Source organism: Equus przewalskii, chromosome 1 (genome assembly GCF_037783145.1).
Source record: "Equus przewalskii isolate Varuska chromosome 1, EquPr2, whole genome shotgun sequence".
Classification (NCBI taxonomy): domain Eukaryota; kingdom Metazoa; phylum Chordata; class Mammalia; order Perissodactyla; family Equidae; genus Equus; species Equus przewalskii.
Genome location: NC_091831.1, coordinates 93,444,603 through 93,459,916, shown reverse-complemented (window position 1 = coordinate 93,459,916; position 15,314 = coordinate 93,444,603). Strand labels below are relative to the sequence as shown.

Genomic DNA, 15,314 nt, shown 5'->3' with positions numbered 1-15,314 from the left:
TTTATTTCTGGGCTTTCAATTCTGTTCCATTGATCTGTGCACCTGTTTTTGTACCAGTACCATGCTGTTTTGATTACTGTAGCTTTGTAGTATGTTTTGAAGTCAGGGATTGTAATGCCTCCAGCTGTGTTCTTCTTTCTCAGGATTGCTTTAGCAATTCGGGGTCTTTTGTTGCCCCATATGAATTTTAGGATTCTTTGTTGTATTTCTATAAAGAATGTCATTGGGATTCTGATTGGGATAGTGTTGAATCTGTAGATTGCTTTAGGTAGTATGGACATTTTAACTATGTTTATTCTTCCAATCCATGTGCATGGAATGTCTTTCCATGTCTTTATGTCGTCATCAATTTCTTTCAAGAAAGTCTTGTAGTTTGCATTGTATAGATCTTTCACTTCCTTGGTTAAATTTATCCCAAGGTATTTTATTCTTTTTGTTGCAATTGTGAATGGGATTGAGTTCTTGAGTTCTTTTTCTGTTAGTTCATTGTTAGCGTATAGAAATGCTACTGATTTATGTATGTTGATTTTATACCCTGCAACTTTGCTGTAGCTGTTGATCGTTTCTAATAGTTTTCCTATGGATTCTTTGAGGTTTTCTATATATAAGATCATGTCATCTGCAAACAGCAAGAGTTTTACATCTTCATTGCCTATTTGGATTCCTTTTATTTCTTTTTCCTGCCGAATTGCTCTGGCCAACACCTCCAGTACTATGTTGAATAAGAGTGGTGAAAGTGGACACCCTTGTCTTGTTCCTGTTCTCAGAGGGATGGCTTTCAGTTTTTGTCCATTGAGTATGATGTTGGCTGTGGGTTTGTCATATATGGCCTTTATTACGTTGAGGTATACTTTCCTTCTATACCCATTTTATTGAGGGTTTTTATCATAAATGGATGTTGGATCTTGTCGAATGCTTTCTCTGCATCTATTGAGATGATCATGTGGTTTTGGTTTCTCATTTTGTTAATGTAGTGTATCACATTGATTGACTTGCGGGTGTTGAACCATCCCTGTGTCCCTGGTATAAATCCCACTTGATCATGGTGTATAATCTTTCTGATGTATTGCTGTATTCGGTTTGCCAGAATTTTGTTGAGGATTTTTGCATCTATGTTCATCAGTGATATTGGCCTGTAGTTTTCCTTCTTTGTGTTGTCCTTGTCAGGTTTGGGGATCAGGGTGATGTTGGCTTCATAGAATGTGTTAGTGAGTGCTCCATCTTCCTCAATTTTCTGGAATAGTTTGAGAAGTATAGGTATTAAATCTTCTTTGGATGTTTGGTAGAATTCTCCAGAGAAGCTGTCTGGTCCTGGACTCTTGTTTTTGGGGAGGTTTTTGATTACTGTTTCTATTTCTTTATTTGTGATTGGTCTATTCAGATTCTCTCTTTCTTCCTGATTCAGTTTGGGGAGGTTGTAAGAGTCTAGGCATTTATCCATTTCTTCTAGGTTGTTCAATTTGTTGGCATATAGTTTTTCATATATTCTGTTATGATCCCTTGTATTTCTTTGGTATCCATTGTGATTTCTCCTCTCTCATTTCTAATTTTATTTATTTGAGACTTCTCTCCTTTTTTCTTAGTGAGTCTGGCTCAGGGTTTGTCGATTTTGTTAATTTTTTTCAAAGAACCAACTCTTTGTTTCATTGATCCTTTCTACTGTCTTTTTTGTTTCAATATCGTTTATTTCTGCTCTAATTTTTATTATTTCCTTCCTTCTACTGATTTTGGGCTTTGTTCGTTCTTCTTTTTCTAATTCTGTTAGTTGTCGTTTGAGGTTGCTTATGTGAGATTTTTCTTGTTTATTGAGGTGAGCCTGTATTGCAATGAATTGCCCTCTTAGGACTGCTTTTGCTGTGTCCCAAATGAGTTGATATGGCGTGTTTTCATTTTCATTTGTCTCCAGGTAATATTTGATTTATTCTTTAATTTCTTCAATAATCCATTATTTGTTCAGTAGCATGTTGTTTAGTCTCTACATTTTTGCCCCTTTCCCAGCTTTATTCTTGTAGTTGATTTCTAGTTTCATAGCATTATGATCAGAAAAGATGCTCGATATTATTTCAACCCTCTTGGATTGATTGATGCTTGCTTTGTTTCCCAAGATATGATCTATCCTTGAGAATGTTCCATGCGCACTTGAGAAGAATGTGTAACCTGCTGTTTTTGGATGAAGTGTTCTATATAAATCTATTAAGTCCATCTGGTCTAATTTTTCATTTAATTCTATAATTTCCTTGTTGACTTTCTGTCTGGATGATCTATCCATTGGTGTTAATGGGGTGTTGAGGTCCCCTACTATTATTGTATTGTTGTTGATGTCTCCTTTCAGTTTTGTTAAGAGTTGCTTTATAAATTTTGGTGCTCCTGTGTTGGGTGCGTATATATATATATATAAAGTGTTATGTCATCTTGGTGGAGTGTCCCTTTTATCATTATATACTGCCCCTCTTTGTCTTTCTTTATCTGTTTTACTTTGAAGTCTACTTTGTCTGATTATAAGTATGGTGACACCAGCTTTCTTTTGTTCATTATTAGCTTGGAGTATTGTCTTCCATCCCTTCACTCTGAGTCTGTGTTTGTCTTTGGGGCTGAGGTGTGTTTCCTGGAGGCAGCACATTGTTGGGTCTTGTTCTTTGATCCATCCTGCCACTCTGTGTCTTTTGATTGGAGAGTTCAATCCATTTACATTCAGAGTGATTATTGAAATGTGGGGGCCTACCACTGCCATTTTATCACTTGTTTTCAGGTTCTCTTGCATTTCCTTTGTTTCTTGTCCCATGATTTTTGGATTACTAATTCAGGTAGGTAAATTTCTGTATTGGCTTTCTTCTTATTTGTAATTTGTGTCTTTATTCTTGTTATTTGTTTAGTGGTTACCAGGTGGTTTGTATAAAACATCTCATAGATGAGATAGTCCATTTTCTGATAGCCTCTTATTTCCTTAAATTAAAACGTTCCATCCCTTTTCTTTTCCCCTTCTAGGTTGTTATTGTCAGATTTTTTTTTTCCTCTTCCTTCTTGTGTTGTGAGTTTGTGGTTAAAATGACAGGATTTTATTTATTCTTGGTGTTTCCATTCCATTTATCTTTAATGTTTTATTTAACTTTTACTAACCTGTTCTGATGGAGAGCTGCTACTTTCTGTTATTGTCCTTCTGCTTATCTCCTTTGCTCTGGGTTTTGTAACCCTTTTCCTTTTTTTGATTTTTCAGGTATGAGGGTCTTCCTGAGCATTTCTTGAAGAGGAGGTCTTGTGGCAATGAACTCCCTTAACTTTTGTTTATCTGGGAAAGTTTTTATTTCTCCATCGTATTTGAAGGATATTTTCGCTGGGTAGAGTATTCTTGGCTGCAGGTTTTTGTCCTTCAGAGTTTTGAATATATCATTCCAGTCTCTTCTAGCCTGTAAGGTATCTGCTGAGAAATCTGCTGACAGCCTTATGGGGGTTCCTTTGCAGGTTATTTTCTTCTGCCTGGCTGCCCTTAGTATTTTCTTTTTGTCGTTGACTTTTGCTAGCTTCACTACTGTATGCCTTGGGGTTGGTCTTCTTACGTTGATAAAGTTTGGAGATCTATTGGCTTCTGTCACATGAGGTTCCATCTCTCTCTGTCCAGGTTTGGAAAATTCTCAGCCATTATTTCTTTGAACAGGCTTTCTGCCCCCTTCTCCTTCTCTTCTCACTCTGGTATACCTATAATCCTTATGTTGCATCTCCTAATTAAGTCGGATAATTCTTGGAGAGTTTCTTCATTTCTTTTTAGTCTTAGTTCTCTCTCTTCCTCTGTCTGCAGCATTTTTATATTCCTATCCTCCAAGTTACTAATTCTGTCCTCCATGTTATCGACACTACTGTTCAGAGAGTCCAGATTTTTCTTACTCTCCTCCATTGTGTTCTTCATCTCCAGTATTTCTGCTTGGTTCTTCTTTATAGTATCAAGCTCTTTTGTGACATAGCTCCTGAATTCGTTGAGTTGTTTATCTGTATTCTCTTTTAACTCATTGAGTTTTTAAATAATGGCTGTTTTGAATTCATCGTCATTTAGGTTATAGATTTCATGGTCTTTGGGATTGTTTTCTAGGTACTTGTCATTTTCCTTCTGGTTTGGAGATTTAATATATTTTTTCATACTGCTTGATGGCGTGGATTTGTGCCTCCACATAGAGATAGAGTTTAGTTACTGCTTCCACTTGTTTCTAGTGGTATGTGGGGGGTAGCAGCTGTTTAGATTGCACCGACCAGGAACCCTGTCAGCTGTTGCTGACTGGACCTGGGCTCCTCCTCGTAGTCACAGTGGTCCTGTGGGGTCCCTCTTCAGCTGTGGGGGCAATCGCAAGGGGGCTTCAGGCTGCTGGTGCCTACTGTTGCAGACCACCTAGACGTGCTTCCTCCTTGGGGTCTGCAGTGGTGTTATGGGCTTTCCCAGCAGCCGGGAGCAGGATCACCTATATTCACAGCTCTGTCACTGTCAGAGCCCACAAAATCTCACTTGTCCACTATAGGTCACAGCAGAGCTATAGGTATCTTCTGCAGTCTGTGATTAGCTCACCTAGCTGTGCTACTTTTGCCCCAGGGCCTTCCAGCCTTGTGATTGCCGGTTGGGGCCTCTCCACTAGGGCTGTGCAGAGGCTTTCGCTGAGGCTGCTGTGGGACCCTGGAGTTTCCCCCTGGGCCATGGAGCCAGGCCACTGGAGCTCCACCCAGCCCCCGACCACGCCCACAGGATCTCTGGGTGCTTCTTGCCTCCTCTGAGACACAGCCAGAGTCTGTGAGTCCAGAGGTGGCTGGCGGGCTGCTGCCCTGCCCGGGATCCTCCTCTTTGGGAGCCTCCTGGCATTCTGAATGCTGGGCAGGGCCTCTCTGCTAATGGCGAGTGAAGGCTTTCCCTTCCGCCGGTGCGGGACCCTGGAGTTTCCCCCTGGGTTGCAGAAACTGGCAGCTGGAACTCCACCCAGCCCCAGAGCACTCCCACGGGATCTCCGGGAGGCCCTTTTCCCGTCTGGGAGACAGTTGGAGTCTGTGAGTCTGGCGGCGGCTGGCGGGCTGCTGCCCTGCTCAGAATCCTCCTCTTCAGAAGCCTCCCGGTGTTCTGAATGCCAGGCAGAGCCTCTCCGCTAATGGTGAGTAGAGGCTTTCCCTGCCGCCGGTGCAGGACCCTCGAGTTTCCCCCTGGGCTTAGGTGTAATAGCAAGGGGCTTAGGTAGGGCTATAGTCACCTGTTTCCACCGTCGCTCTGCCGGCGTGCAAACACTCCTGCCCTTGGTGCGTGGCAATGCTATGGGGGAGTCCACTGGAAGAAAGTCACTTGCAGGTACTAGGCTGTCCGTGGGTCACCTATCTCCACCTCCTCCCGGGGGGAAGTCCATCCGCCTTCTGATGTATAGCAGCACAGGTCTCTCAGGCGTCCTGAGGTGCTGTATGGATATCCTTTGTTAACCAACGAATGTCCAATTAGTTGTAGATTTGAAGGGGGAGAGACAAAGAAGACTACTCACTCCGCCATCTTGGTGACGTCTCCTTGTGCTCTTTTACTCTTGATCCCCTGCCCTGATCCCAGGCAGCTAATTTGCTTCCTTTCACTGTAGTTTTGCCATCTTCTTCTTCTTTTGGTTTTTTTTTTTTGAGGAAGATTAGCCCTGAGCTAACTGCTGCCAATCCTCCTCTTTTTGCTAAGGAAGACTGGCCCTGAGCTAACATCCAAGCCCATCTTCCTCTACTTTATAAGTGGGATGCCTACCACAGCATGGCTTGATGAGTGGTGTGTGTGTGTCTGTGCCTGGGATCTGAAACAGTGAACCCTGGGCCTCTGAAGTGGAGTCCTCGGACTTAACCACTACACCACCGGCAAGCTCCTGTTTTTTTGGTTTTTTTTTTTTTAAAGATTGGCACCTGAACTAACATCTGTTGCCAATCTTCTTTTTTTTTCTTCTTCTTCTTCTTCTCCCAAAGCCCCCCAGCACACAGTTGCATATTCTAGTTATAGATCCTTCTAGTTGTGGCATGTGGGACACTGCCTCAGCATGGCTTGATGAGCGGTGCCATGTCTGCGCCCAGGATCCAAACCTGTGAAACCCTAGGCTACCGAAGTGAAGCGGGCAAACTTAACCACTTGGTCACGGGGCTGGCCTTTTTTTTTTTTTTTTTTTTTTTTAAAGATTTCATTTTTTCCTTTTTCTCCCCAAAGAAGCCCCCAGTACATAGTTGTATATTTCTCGTTGTGGGTTCTTCTAGTTGTGGTATGTGGGATGCTGCCTCAGCATGGTTTGATGAGCAGTGCCATGTCCACGCCCAGGATTCGAACCAACGAAACACTGGGACGCCTGCAGCGGAGTGCGCGAACTTAACCACTCGGCCACGGGGCCAGCCCCCGGCCCGTTTTTTTTTTAACAAAAGGATTTATAGGGGCTGGCCGGTGGTGCAGTGGTTATGTTCTGCTTCAGCAGCTCAGGGTTCGCCAGTTTGCATCCCAGGTGCGGACATGGCACCACTTGTGGTAGGTGTCCCACATATAAAGTAGAGGGAGATGGGCATGGATGTTAGCTCAGGGCAAGTCTTCCTCAGCAAAAAGAGGAGGATTGGCGGCAGACGTTAGCTCAGGGCTAATCTTCCTCAAAAAAAAGGATTTATAATTCTCTCTTATACTGCTTAGGTAGAGTCATTGATGAAAGTCCAGATTCTGAGTATTATTAGGAAGATTGAATTTCCACAATATAATATGATACTGAATTTTGCTGTGCCAGTGTTGTCGTGTTTTAAGAGAGAAGTGGAGGGGAGTGGTTAAAGATAAATTAAGCTGAGTGCTTGTTTTCAATTTGTTTTATCCTTGAGGCCATTGAGAAACTAGTTTATTTAGTTCCTTTAAATACTTCTTTTAGTCTGGAGTCACTGGCTCATGTAACTGACTTCTCTTTTGCTTTTCAGTGAGGTGCTGGCAGAGGAGTCCATAGTATGTCTCCAGAAAGCCCTGAATCACCTTCGGGAAATATGGGAATTAATTGGGATTCCAGAGGACCAGCGGTTACAAAGAACCGAGGTTGTGAAGAAACATATCAAGGTGAGTTGAGAAGTACTGGGTGGGCTCTTTGCAGTGGGACGGGGTAAGATCGCTGAGATAGCATATAGAAGTGACACTAGGATGTCACATGCTCTTCTGGTTTTGTTTGTTTTTAATTCCTTTCTTAAAAATTTGTATTTATGAAGGTTTTGGTGTTATTTATTGGTTTGGGTTTTTTTTTTCCCATTGGCCTTAAATTTTTATAGGACTGTTTTTTCTCTTGTAGGACCTCCTGGATATGATGATTGCTGAAGAGGAAAGCCTGAAGGAAAGGCTCATCAAAAGCATCTCCATCTGTCAAAAAGAGCTGAACACCCTGTGCAGCGAGTTACATGTCGAGCCATTTCAGGTACCTGGTCGGGTCTCCGGGGATCCTGCTTGAGTCTGAGATTTAGGAAGGAGCTTTGACTTAGGGCTGCAAGTGGAAAGTTTCTTTGTAGGGTAGGGTGGTACTGGACATGAGAAGTGAGGAAACACGCTGCCTGGTTAATTAGTTCCAGCAAAGTAATGTTCACTTATGTAAAGGGTTGCCCACCCTGTTGAGAGGTGAAGAAGCTAATAAGTGTTGCAATGGTTTGATCAAAAACAAGCTTTCTTTGGCTATCAACTTGTAGGGCATATAAAAATTTTTTAACCCTGAGGAGAAGCCAGGCAAGATGGTACTATACTATTCTTTCTTTGAACGAAAATGAAAAGAACTACCTAGGAAGCAAAAGTAACTAGTGATGCAAGGGAAAGTTACCCAAAAACCTGCCTTTGTGGGTTTTTTCATATCCAGAAGCTGCATACCACTGAGCCAGCCAAAATGGCTACTTGAGAAGAAATGTCTCCATAGCTGGATATCAGGAGGACATGGGCAAGTTCAGAGCATGCCACAGTTACCGTGGACCTAGCTGAGAGGTTGCTGTATTATGGCCCAGCACAAGTCAGGGGCTTAAATGAGGACACCAACAAGGATGAAATGAATAACAGATGGGGCCCCAAAACATATCCCTGGGGAGAACCAGTAAAAACAGTGTTGGAATCCTAAAAATGAAAACATACGTGGAGTGTGGGAAGGTGATCAGAACAGATGTGGGTGCAGGGACAGCACACTGTGGCTGGTGTGGCACCCATAAGGTTCTTGGGTCCCTTCCCCTGTTACAGGAAGAACTGCCTGGATATCTAGATGGAGTCAGCCTAGGAGGGAGACTGCTTTTAAAGCGTTAAGGACACTTCATACCTGGCAGCCAAGAGCAATCAGGCAGACCATGACATCAGTGGGGTTTCCTGGAATTAACAGAAATGGCATAAATATCATTGATTTTGGACAAATAGTTTCATTTGGACTTTTTTTTTAAATTTAAATTTCGATGTGAAATTTAATGAGAGGTTAGGTGTACAGTAGCCCCTCTCCCTTAAATTACATGAGAGCTCTTAATTCACCGGTGTTGAATAGGACATACAACTGCCACTTTTTTTTTCCTGTTCATCAGTTAGGAGTAGAGCAAGGACTACTAAATTTTTACTCGTTAGGTGATGTTCTTAGGATTATTAGGTTGAGCGTTTAGTTACGAGCTAAATATAATACCCTATAGCCGACTCAAAGCAAGCTTTCCAACCAATTTTCACCTCTTGCAAAGTGCCCTGGTACCTTTCTTTATTAGATGCTTTCCTTAGGGGATCCTCTTTGTGCCATATTCTGTTGGCCATGAGTTGACTTATTTGTAAGTTTAACTAAAAGTCCATCATCCTAGCCTTCTTCCGTTGTCCTTCTCTTCCTTGGAAGAAATCCACCTGGAACCTTAGAACAGTGGTACATTGTCTTATATTCCAGGAAGAAGGAGAGACAACCATCCTGCAACTAGAAAAGGATTTGCGCACTCAGGTAGAACTCATGCGAAAACAGAAAAAGGAGAGAAAACAGGAACTGAAACTACTTCAAGAACAAGATCAGGAACTGTGTGAAATTCTTTGCATGCCCCACTATGATGTTGGCAGCACCTCGGTTCCCAGCTTAGAAGAGCTGAGCCAGTTCAGACAGCATGTGGCAACACTGAGGCAGGCAAAGGTATGCTGCTGCATTCGCACTTCCTCAAAGGTCGCCTCACTTTCCTCTGCGTAGCTCCTAATCATCTTATTTTATAGGCGTCCAGGCATGAGGAGTTTGTCAACCTAAAGAGACAGATCATACTGTGTATGGAAGAATTAGATCACACCCCAGACACCAGCTTTGAAAGAGATGTGGTGTGTGAAGATGAAGATGCCTTTTGCCTGTCTTTGGAGAACATTACAACACTACAGAAGTTGCTGCGGCAGGTAAGGTCTACTCAGATTACGGCCTGGGATCTCCAGCATCTCCAACAATTTGAAAAAATCGAGTTTTTTTTCCTTGAGTCTTAAATAAGGAGCCAGTCTAACTGAAGAGAATGAGAGAGGATAAAATAGTATTATATGATATACAAACTTGACTTTCTTTTTTTTAACAAAAAATGTGTATGTACCTCTAAGAATGTGAAATTGAAATTTTGGATGAAATAATAGTCATGTGAATTAGCTTAGTGTTTAATTGAAAAAAATCTTTTTTAATTCAAAATTTTAATCCAGGTCTTGGGGTTTGAGATCCTACTATAATGACAGCCTTACAGTTGGTGTTCAGAAGTCATCAAAACACGGCTCTTCACAATCTTGTAAAAGTGCTTCTTCTCCATGTGGGTCCAGACTGTCTTTGTGGGAGGCCAGAGGGCTAGCATTTTCTGTGCTGCTGCCTTTGCTATAACCACGGCTCTCTTTGCTACAGCTAGAAATGCGAAAGTCACAAAATGAAGCAGTGTGTGAGGGTCTGCGAGCTCAGATCCGAGAGCTCTGGGACAGATTGCAGATACCTGCAGAAGAGAGAGAAGCTGTGGCCACGGTTATGACTGGGTCAAAGGCCAAGGTCAAGAAAGCGGTAAGAAACCCAACAGGCGCTGGGTCCACAGTCTGTATGAGCAGAGCTCCTGTGTCAAGTCTGATGTCTTTACCGCTTCTGCCTTGAGTGAGTTTGTTTTTAATACAAGCATCAGAGAAAGTTGGCAATAGCTTGTTCATCTTCTATCTTTTGTGTACATTTCTTAGATTTCTGGCTCCTATAATGTTATAGAGTGTTGATTTACCCCGGTGGCTTTGTGTTGTAATTTTATTTGAAAAGGGGGAACTTTTAGAGCCAGCCCTGCTGGCCTAGTGGTTAAAGTTCAGTGTCCTCTGCGTCAGCGGCCTGAGTTTGGTTCCTAGCCACAGAGCCACACCACTGTCTGTCAGTAGCCATGCTGTAGCAGCGATTCACATAGAAGAACTAGAAGGACTTACAACTAGAATATACAACTGTGTACTGGGGCTTTGGGGAGGAAAAAAAAAGAGAGAGAGAGGAACTGATGTTCCTCTGGCAACAGATGTTAGTTGAGGGCGAATCTTTCCCAGCACAAAAAAAAAGGTGAGGGGGAAACTTTTGCAAATCTCCATGAATATAAAAGCATGACAGGCACCTTTAACAGGTCTCTTTGTTTCAGCTGCAATTAGAAGTGGATCGGTTGGAAGAACTCAAGATGCAAAACATGAAGAAAGTGATTGAGGCCATTCGAGTGGAGCTGGCTCAATACTGGGACCAGTGTTTTTACAGCCAGGAGCAGAGAAACGCTTTTGCCCCTTACTATTCTGGTTAGTATAGAAGCGGTGGTCTTCAGCTGGCCTGCTCACTTGTCTTTTACAAGTGCATACATTCACCAGGAAGTATTTCCTCTGCTGAACAGATATAGCCACCTTTTCAAGCCATTCAGCATAAACTGCCATTCCTGTACAAAGAACCATTTGCACATGCTATTAGGAAACAAGGGCTCTCTTGATTTCTGAAGTAGTATATCACTGTAACCTGTACTTGTGAAGCTTAAGTTTACCAGGTGCTTACTCTATGCCAGATGCGGTGTCAAACCCTTAACAATAGGATCTCACTTAATCCTCATATCAACAGATGAGGACACTAAGGCACATAAATGTTGAGCAACTTAGCCCAGAGGCACACAGCAAGCAGGTCAATGGCAGAGCCCACATTTGAGCCCACAGAGTTGGAGCCCAGCGCCCAGTGGAATTCTGGTCTGACCTGAACTGAATATAAATGTAAGGCTGTCTTTACTAAATTCAACAAGTGTTTTTGGACATTATCTGTGACCTAACCCTCTACTGGGCAGGGTAGAAAGGGACAATATGAAAGAAACTAAGACAAGGCAAGAGATGACAGAGGTTTGAGAATCTGAATCATTTTAGTCCACACTCCAGTCCTTTAGTCCCTAGTACTCCCAGGCTGATCGTGACAAACCTGGCTTTTACTATCCATAACATAGACTTATTTATTGTACCATTTTTACTATAAGGAAGAAAAATATTTCCATCTTAGGGGGACAAAGGATTAGTAAATTGGGATACTAAACACTAGAAGAATTTTTTAAAATTACTGGGCCTATATCTTGCAGAGGACTACACAGAAAATCTGCTCCAACTCCATGATGCCGAGATTGTGCGGTTAAGAAACTACTATGAGGTTCACAAAGAACTCTTTGAAGGTGTCCAGAAATGGGAAGAAAGCTGGAAGCTCTTCTTAGAGTTTGAGGTAGTGTCCTAGTTTTTGTTTTCCTTAGAGTACAATAAAGTGTTCAGAAACCATGCCCTGGTTAGGGTCCGAGTCCAGTTTCCTTTGCTCCTTACCAGTTTCTAATACCATATTGGTATTAAATCTCTGAATTACTGCTAACTTATCTGTATTTGTTAAGCTTGTATGCAGGAACATATAAGAGAAAAACCCAAAATTAATGGCTTAAATAAAGTAGAAGTTTCTTACATAAAGTCCAGAGGTAAGCAGTGCAGGGCAGGTATGGCAGTTCCACAGTCAGTAGGGGCCCAGGCTTCTCCCTCTCATGCCTCCCCTCCCACTAATGGGTGGGCCTTATCCTCAGGGCCAGGGTGGCTCCCAAGCTCCCACCTTAGCACTTCAGGCAGCGTGGTAGAGGAAAGAACACAGAAGGCGTGGCCCCTCCAGCCCCACTAAGGGCTCCTCCCAGGCTCTCCTCACAGCACCTCTGCTTACATGCACACCAGCTGCTGGTGAGGCTGGGAGAATTGCTGCCACAGGTAAATGTGGGTTCTGTTACTAAGAAAGGAGAAAGAATGGGTGTTGGGGCACACAACTAACATTCTCTACCATTCCAACTTTGGCTATTTTCATAGAACATTGTCTGGGTATTGGGGTACTATTTTTTTTTTTTTTTAAGATTTTATTTTTCCTTTTTCTCCCCAAAGCCCCTCGGTACATAGTTGTGGGTCCTTCCAGTTGTGGCATGTGGGACACTGCATCAGCATGGCCTGATGAGCAGTGCCATGTCCGCACCCAGGATCCAAACCAGCAAAACGCTGGGCCGCCGAAGCAGAGCGCACAAACTTAACCACTAGGCCACTGGGCCGGCCCTGGGGGCACATGTTTTTACTCTGAATTCCTTTTCTTCTGACAGACTTTGCATATACTGGTTCCCAAGGCATTTTAGAGCTCAGGGCTGGGACTAGAATGAAGCAAATGAGGCACGTAGGGCACACAATTCAAGGAGACTCATTCTCTGTTAGAGCTCAAAGGGGCCTTCTTAGAATCCTGAGTTCAACTCCCACAAGTTTACAGGCAGGACACTAGGACTCAAAAGTGGAGAGAATTGTCTGAAATCTTATAGCTGTTTAAGAACAGGTGTCCTAGTCTTCAGTGACTCTTTACTTTGGTTGAAAGCAAGAAGCAGGAGTAGTAAATGTCAATAAAGAGCCAAATAAGGAACCTTTGTAGACATGCCAGTATTTAAGAAAAAAGAAACTACCATCCCCTTTAGTGAGCATTTATAAGCAGTCACCAAACAAGCAGTCTGGAAGGGAAATAGAATTTCTTTACAAGCTTGGCCCTCAAATTGTCAAGATTGTTTCTAAACTTTTCTGATTATCTGACCCTATTTTTGAGTGTAGAGACCTAATTTATATTTACAAGTTATATACTCATGTTCTGATATACTGTATATATGATAGAATAGAAACAAAAGAAGAATAAGAAACCTACCACTTTACATTTTTTACTTGTCCATTTTGAGGGTTAATTTCATAAACTTAACTGGGCAAACCCCTTAATTTAAGCTGCGTTGTCTCAATATGCCAGAAGTAAGGGGGCAAGTAGGGGTGCCACCACCAAGCCCTCCGAGTGTAGAACCCCCTCTTGTCCCTCTGCGTACCTCATTTCCTTTTGACAGCCAAACCAAGGAAGGGACCAGCGACACTGTACATTAAATAGGGAAGCCTGTCTTAGACTTTTTAGACTGAAAAGGAAACAGCAGTTTTCCTGCACGCCAGTGGATGATCTTGCCTATTCCCGGGAGTGCTCACCCTCCGCTCCCCCGCTTCAGAACTCCACCATTTCTCACTGCTGAGAGTGGATGGGATGCAAGACTCCTGGAAAGTCTACTTAATAATATTTATCAGTTGATGAGAGCAAGGCATCATAGCAGAAGTAATTGTTCTGTCTAGGGGTTTATGCTAATTAAAATGTATTTTTCAGGGGCGGGCCAGTGGCGCAGTGGTTAAGTGCGCGCATTCCGCTTCGGTGGCCCCAGGTTCGCCAGTTCGGATCCTGGATGCAGACATGGCACTGCTTGGCAAGCCATGCTGTGATAGGCGTCACACAAATAAAGCAGAGGAAGATGGGCATGGATGTTAGCTCAGGGCCAGGCTTCCTCAGCAAAAAGAGGAGGACTGGCAGTAGTTAGCTCAGGGCTAATCTTCCTCAAAAAAAAAAAAAAATGTATTTTTCACAGAGAAAAGCTTCAGATCCAAGTCGATTTACGAATCGTGGAGGAAATCTTTTAAAAGAAGAAAAGCAACGAGCGAAGCTCCAAAAAACACTCCCTAAGGTAATATTGTTGCTAAGAGTTCTTGGTGCTTGGCTCCAAAATACTTCACTTTTTGTATATTTGCAGCTTTGACTCATTTTGCCACAAAACTCTTCTCTTCCAAAGCTTAGGCAAAGATAGGAAGCTTATACTAGGCCTTCCTAGTATAAGCAACTGAATATGAAGGTTCATTAGCTTTCCAGGGCTGCCATGACCAAGCACCACAGACTGGGTGGCTTAAACCACAGAAATTTACTTTCTCACAGTTCTGGAGGCTGGAAGGCTGAGATCAAGGTTGGCAAGGAGGCATTCTTCCGAGGCCTCTCTCCTTGGCTTGGAGGTAGTTATCTCTTCCCTGTGTCTTCACATGGTCTTCCTTCTCTGTGTGTCTGGGTCCAAATTTTCTCTTATAAGGCCACCAGTAGTCATGTGAATTAGGACCCACCCTAATGACTTCATTTTAACTTAATTACTTCTGTGTTCAAATAAAGGACCACTTTCTGAGGTACTGGGGCTAGGACTTCAACATATGACTTGGGGCACACAGTTCAGCCTGTAACCCAAGGCAAGCTTTTTAAAGTGCTGTGGGCTTCATTCCTATTCTCTATTTTGGTAATAACAGCATTTATTAAATTAAGTGCCACGTACTATTTCAAAGTGCTTTCCATTTATTCATTTAATCGTTATAACGTCCTTGTGAGGTTGGTATTATTTCCATTTTTACAGATGAGAAAACTGAGGCACTGAGAACTTAAGTGCCTTGCCCCCTTTTCATAGCCAGTGAGAGGTAGCTTCCAGGTTGGAACCCAGGTAGTGCTGCTTCTAATGTCCACTGCCTGTTTCATGTCACCCATCTTCCCCAGTGCCGCCTCCAGCTTTAGGCCCCAGAACCTTAGTGGGCAGAGTCTGGGTTCTTGCCTTTTCCCACCTTCATGTGTACTGTGAAAGAACCATACCTAGGCTTTGATCTCTGGCCACTCTGACCTGTACCTCCATGGGTCCAGCTACCTGAAGTTAGGCTAATGATGCTCTTGGGAGGAAGGAGCCATTCTTTGGGAGAATCATTTGGGCTTCATACCAAAGATTTGAAGTAATTAACGTGTCCTTGTGTCTGGGCTCAGCTGGAAGAGGAGTTGAAGGCACGGATCGACATGTGGGAACAGGAGCATTCAAAAGCGTTTGTGGTGAATGGGCAGAAATTCATGGAGTATGTGACAGAACAGTGGGAGATGCATCGACTAGAGAAAGAGCGAGCCAAGCAGGAAAGAGTAAGTGAACACAATTTGCGAAGAGGAGAAGATAATAATGTGAGCAGCCCAGCATCTGCCAGGGATCTGGGC

General features: G+C 43.0%; 2 protein-coding genes across 9 annotated transcripts in view; one reads left to right on the top strand and one right to left on the bottom strand.

Moving 5' to 3' along the window:
• The window catches only part of RCCD1 (RCC1 domain containing 1), a 50,772-nt gene that overhangs the window by 4,721 nt on the left and 30,737 nt on the right, over positions 1 to 15,314 (bottom strand). The window contains exons 9-10 of one of the 5 annotated variants that reach the window (XM_070571460.1): positions 8,277 to 8,323; positions 3,491 to 5,427 (exon numbers count right to left, since the gene is read on the bottom strand). In XM_070571460.1, the coding sequence (XP_070427561.1) occupies positions 8,322 to 8,323 (2 nt within the window). In that variant the 3' untranslated portion in view covers positions 3,491 to 5,427; positions 8,277 to 8,321. Of the gene's footprint in view, positions 1 to 3,490; positions 5,428 to 7,201; positions 7,591 to 8,276; positions 8,324 to 8,656; positions 8,838 to 9,597; positions 9,834 to 15,314 lie in introns of those variants that run through there. The other 4 variants (XM_070571451.1, XM_070571437.1, XM_070571429.1 and 1 more) reach the window with 4 other exon arrangements.
• PRC1 (protein regulator of cytokinesis 1) overlaps positions 1 to 15,314 on the top strand; it is a 29,174-nt gene that overhangs the window by 7,373 nt on the left and 6,487 nt on the right. For all 4 annotated transcript variants that reach the window (XM_070571352.1, XM_070571361.1, XM_070571342.1 and 1 more), the window contains exons 2-10: positions 6,922 to 7,054; positions 7,281 to 7,403; positions 8,871 to 9,104; positions 9,182 to 9,352; positions 9,834 to 9,983; positions 10,582 to 10,729; positions 11,539 to 11,675; positions 13,900 to 13,995; positions 15,096 to 15,242. In XM_070571352.1, the coding sequence (XP_070427453.1) occupies positions 6,922 to 7,054; positions 7,281 to 7,403; positions 8,871 to 9,104; positions 9,182 to 9,352; positions 9,834 to 9,983; positions 10,582 to 10,729; positions 11,539 to 11,675; positions 13,900 to 13,995; positions 15,096 to 15,242 (1,339 nt within the window). The remainder of the gene's footprint in view (positions 1 to 6,921; positions 7,055 to 7,280; positions 7,404 to 8,870; positions 9,105 to 9,181; positions 9,353 to 9,833; positions 9,984 to 10,581; positions 10,730 to 11,538; positions 11,676 to 13,899; positions 13,996 to 15,095; positions 15,243 to 15,314) is intronic.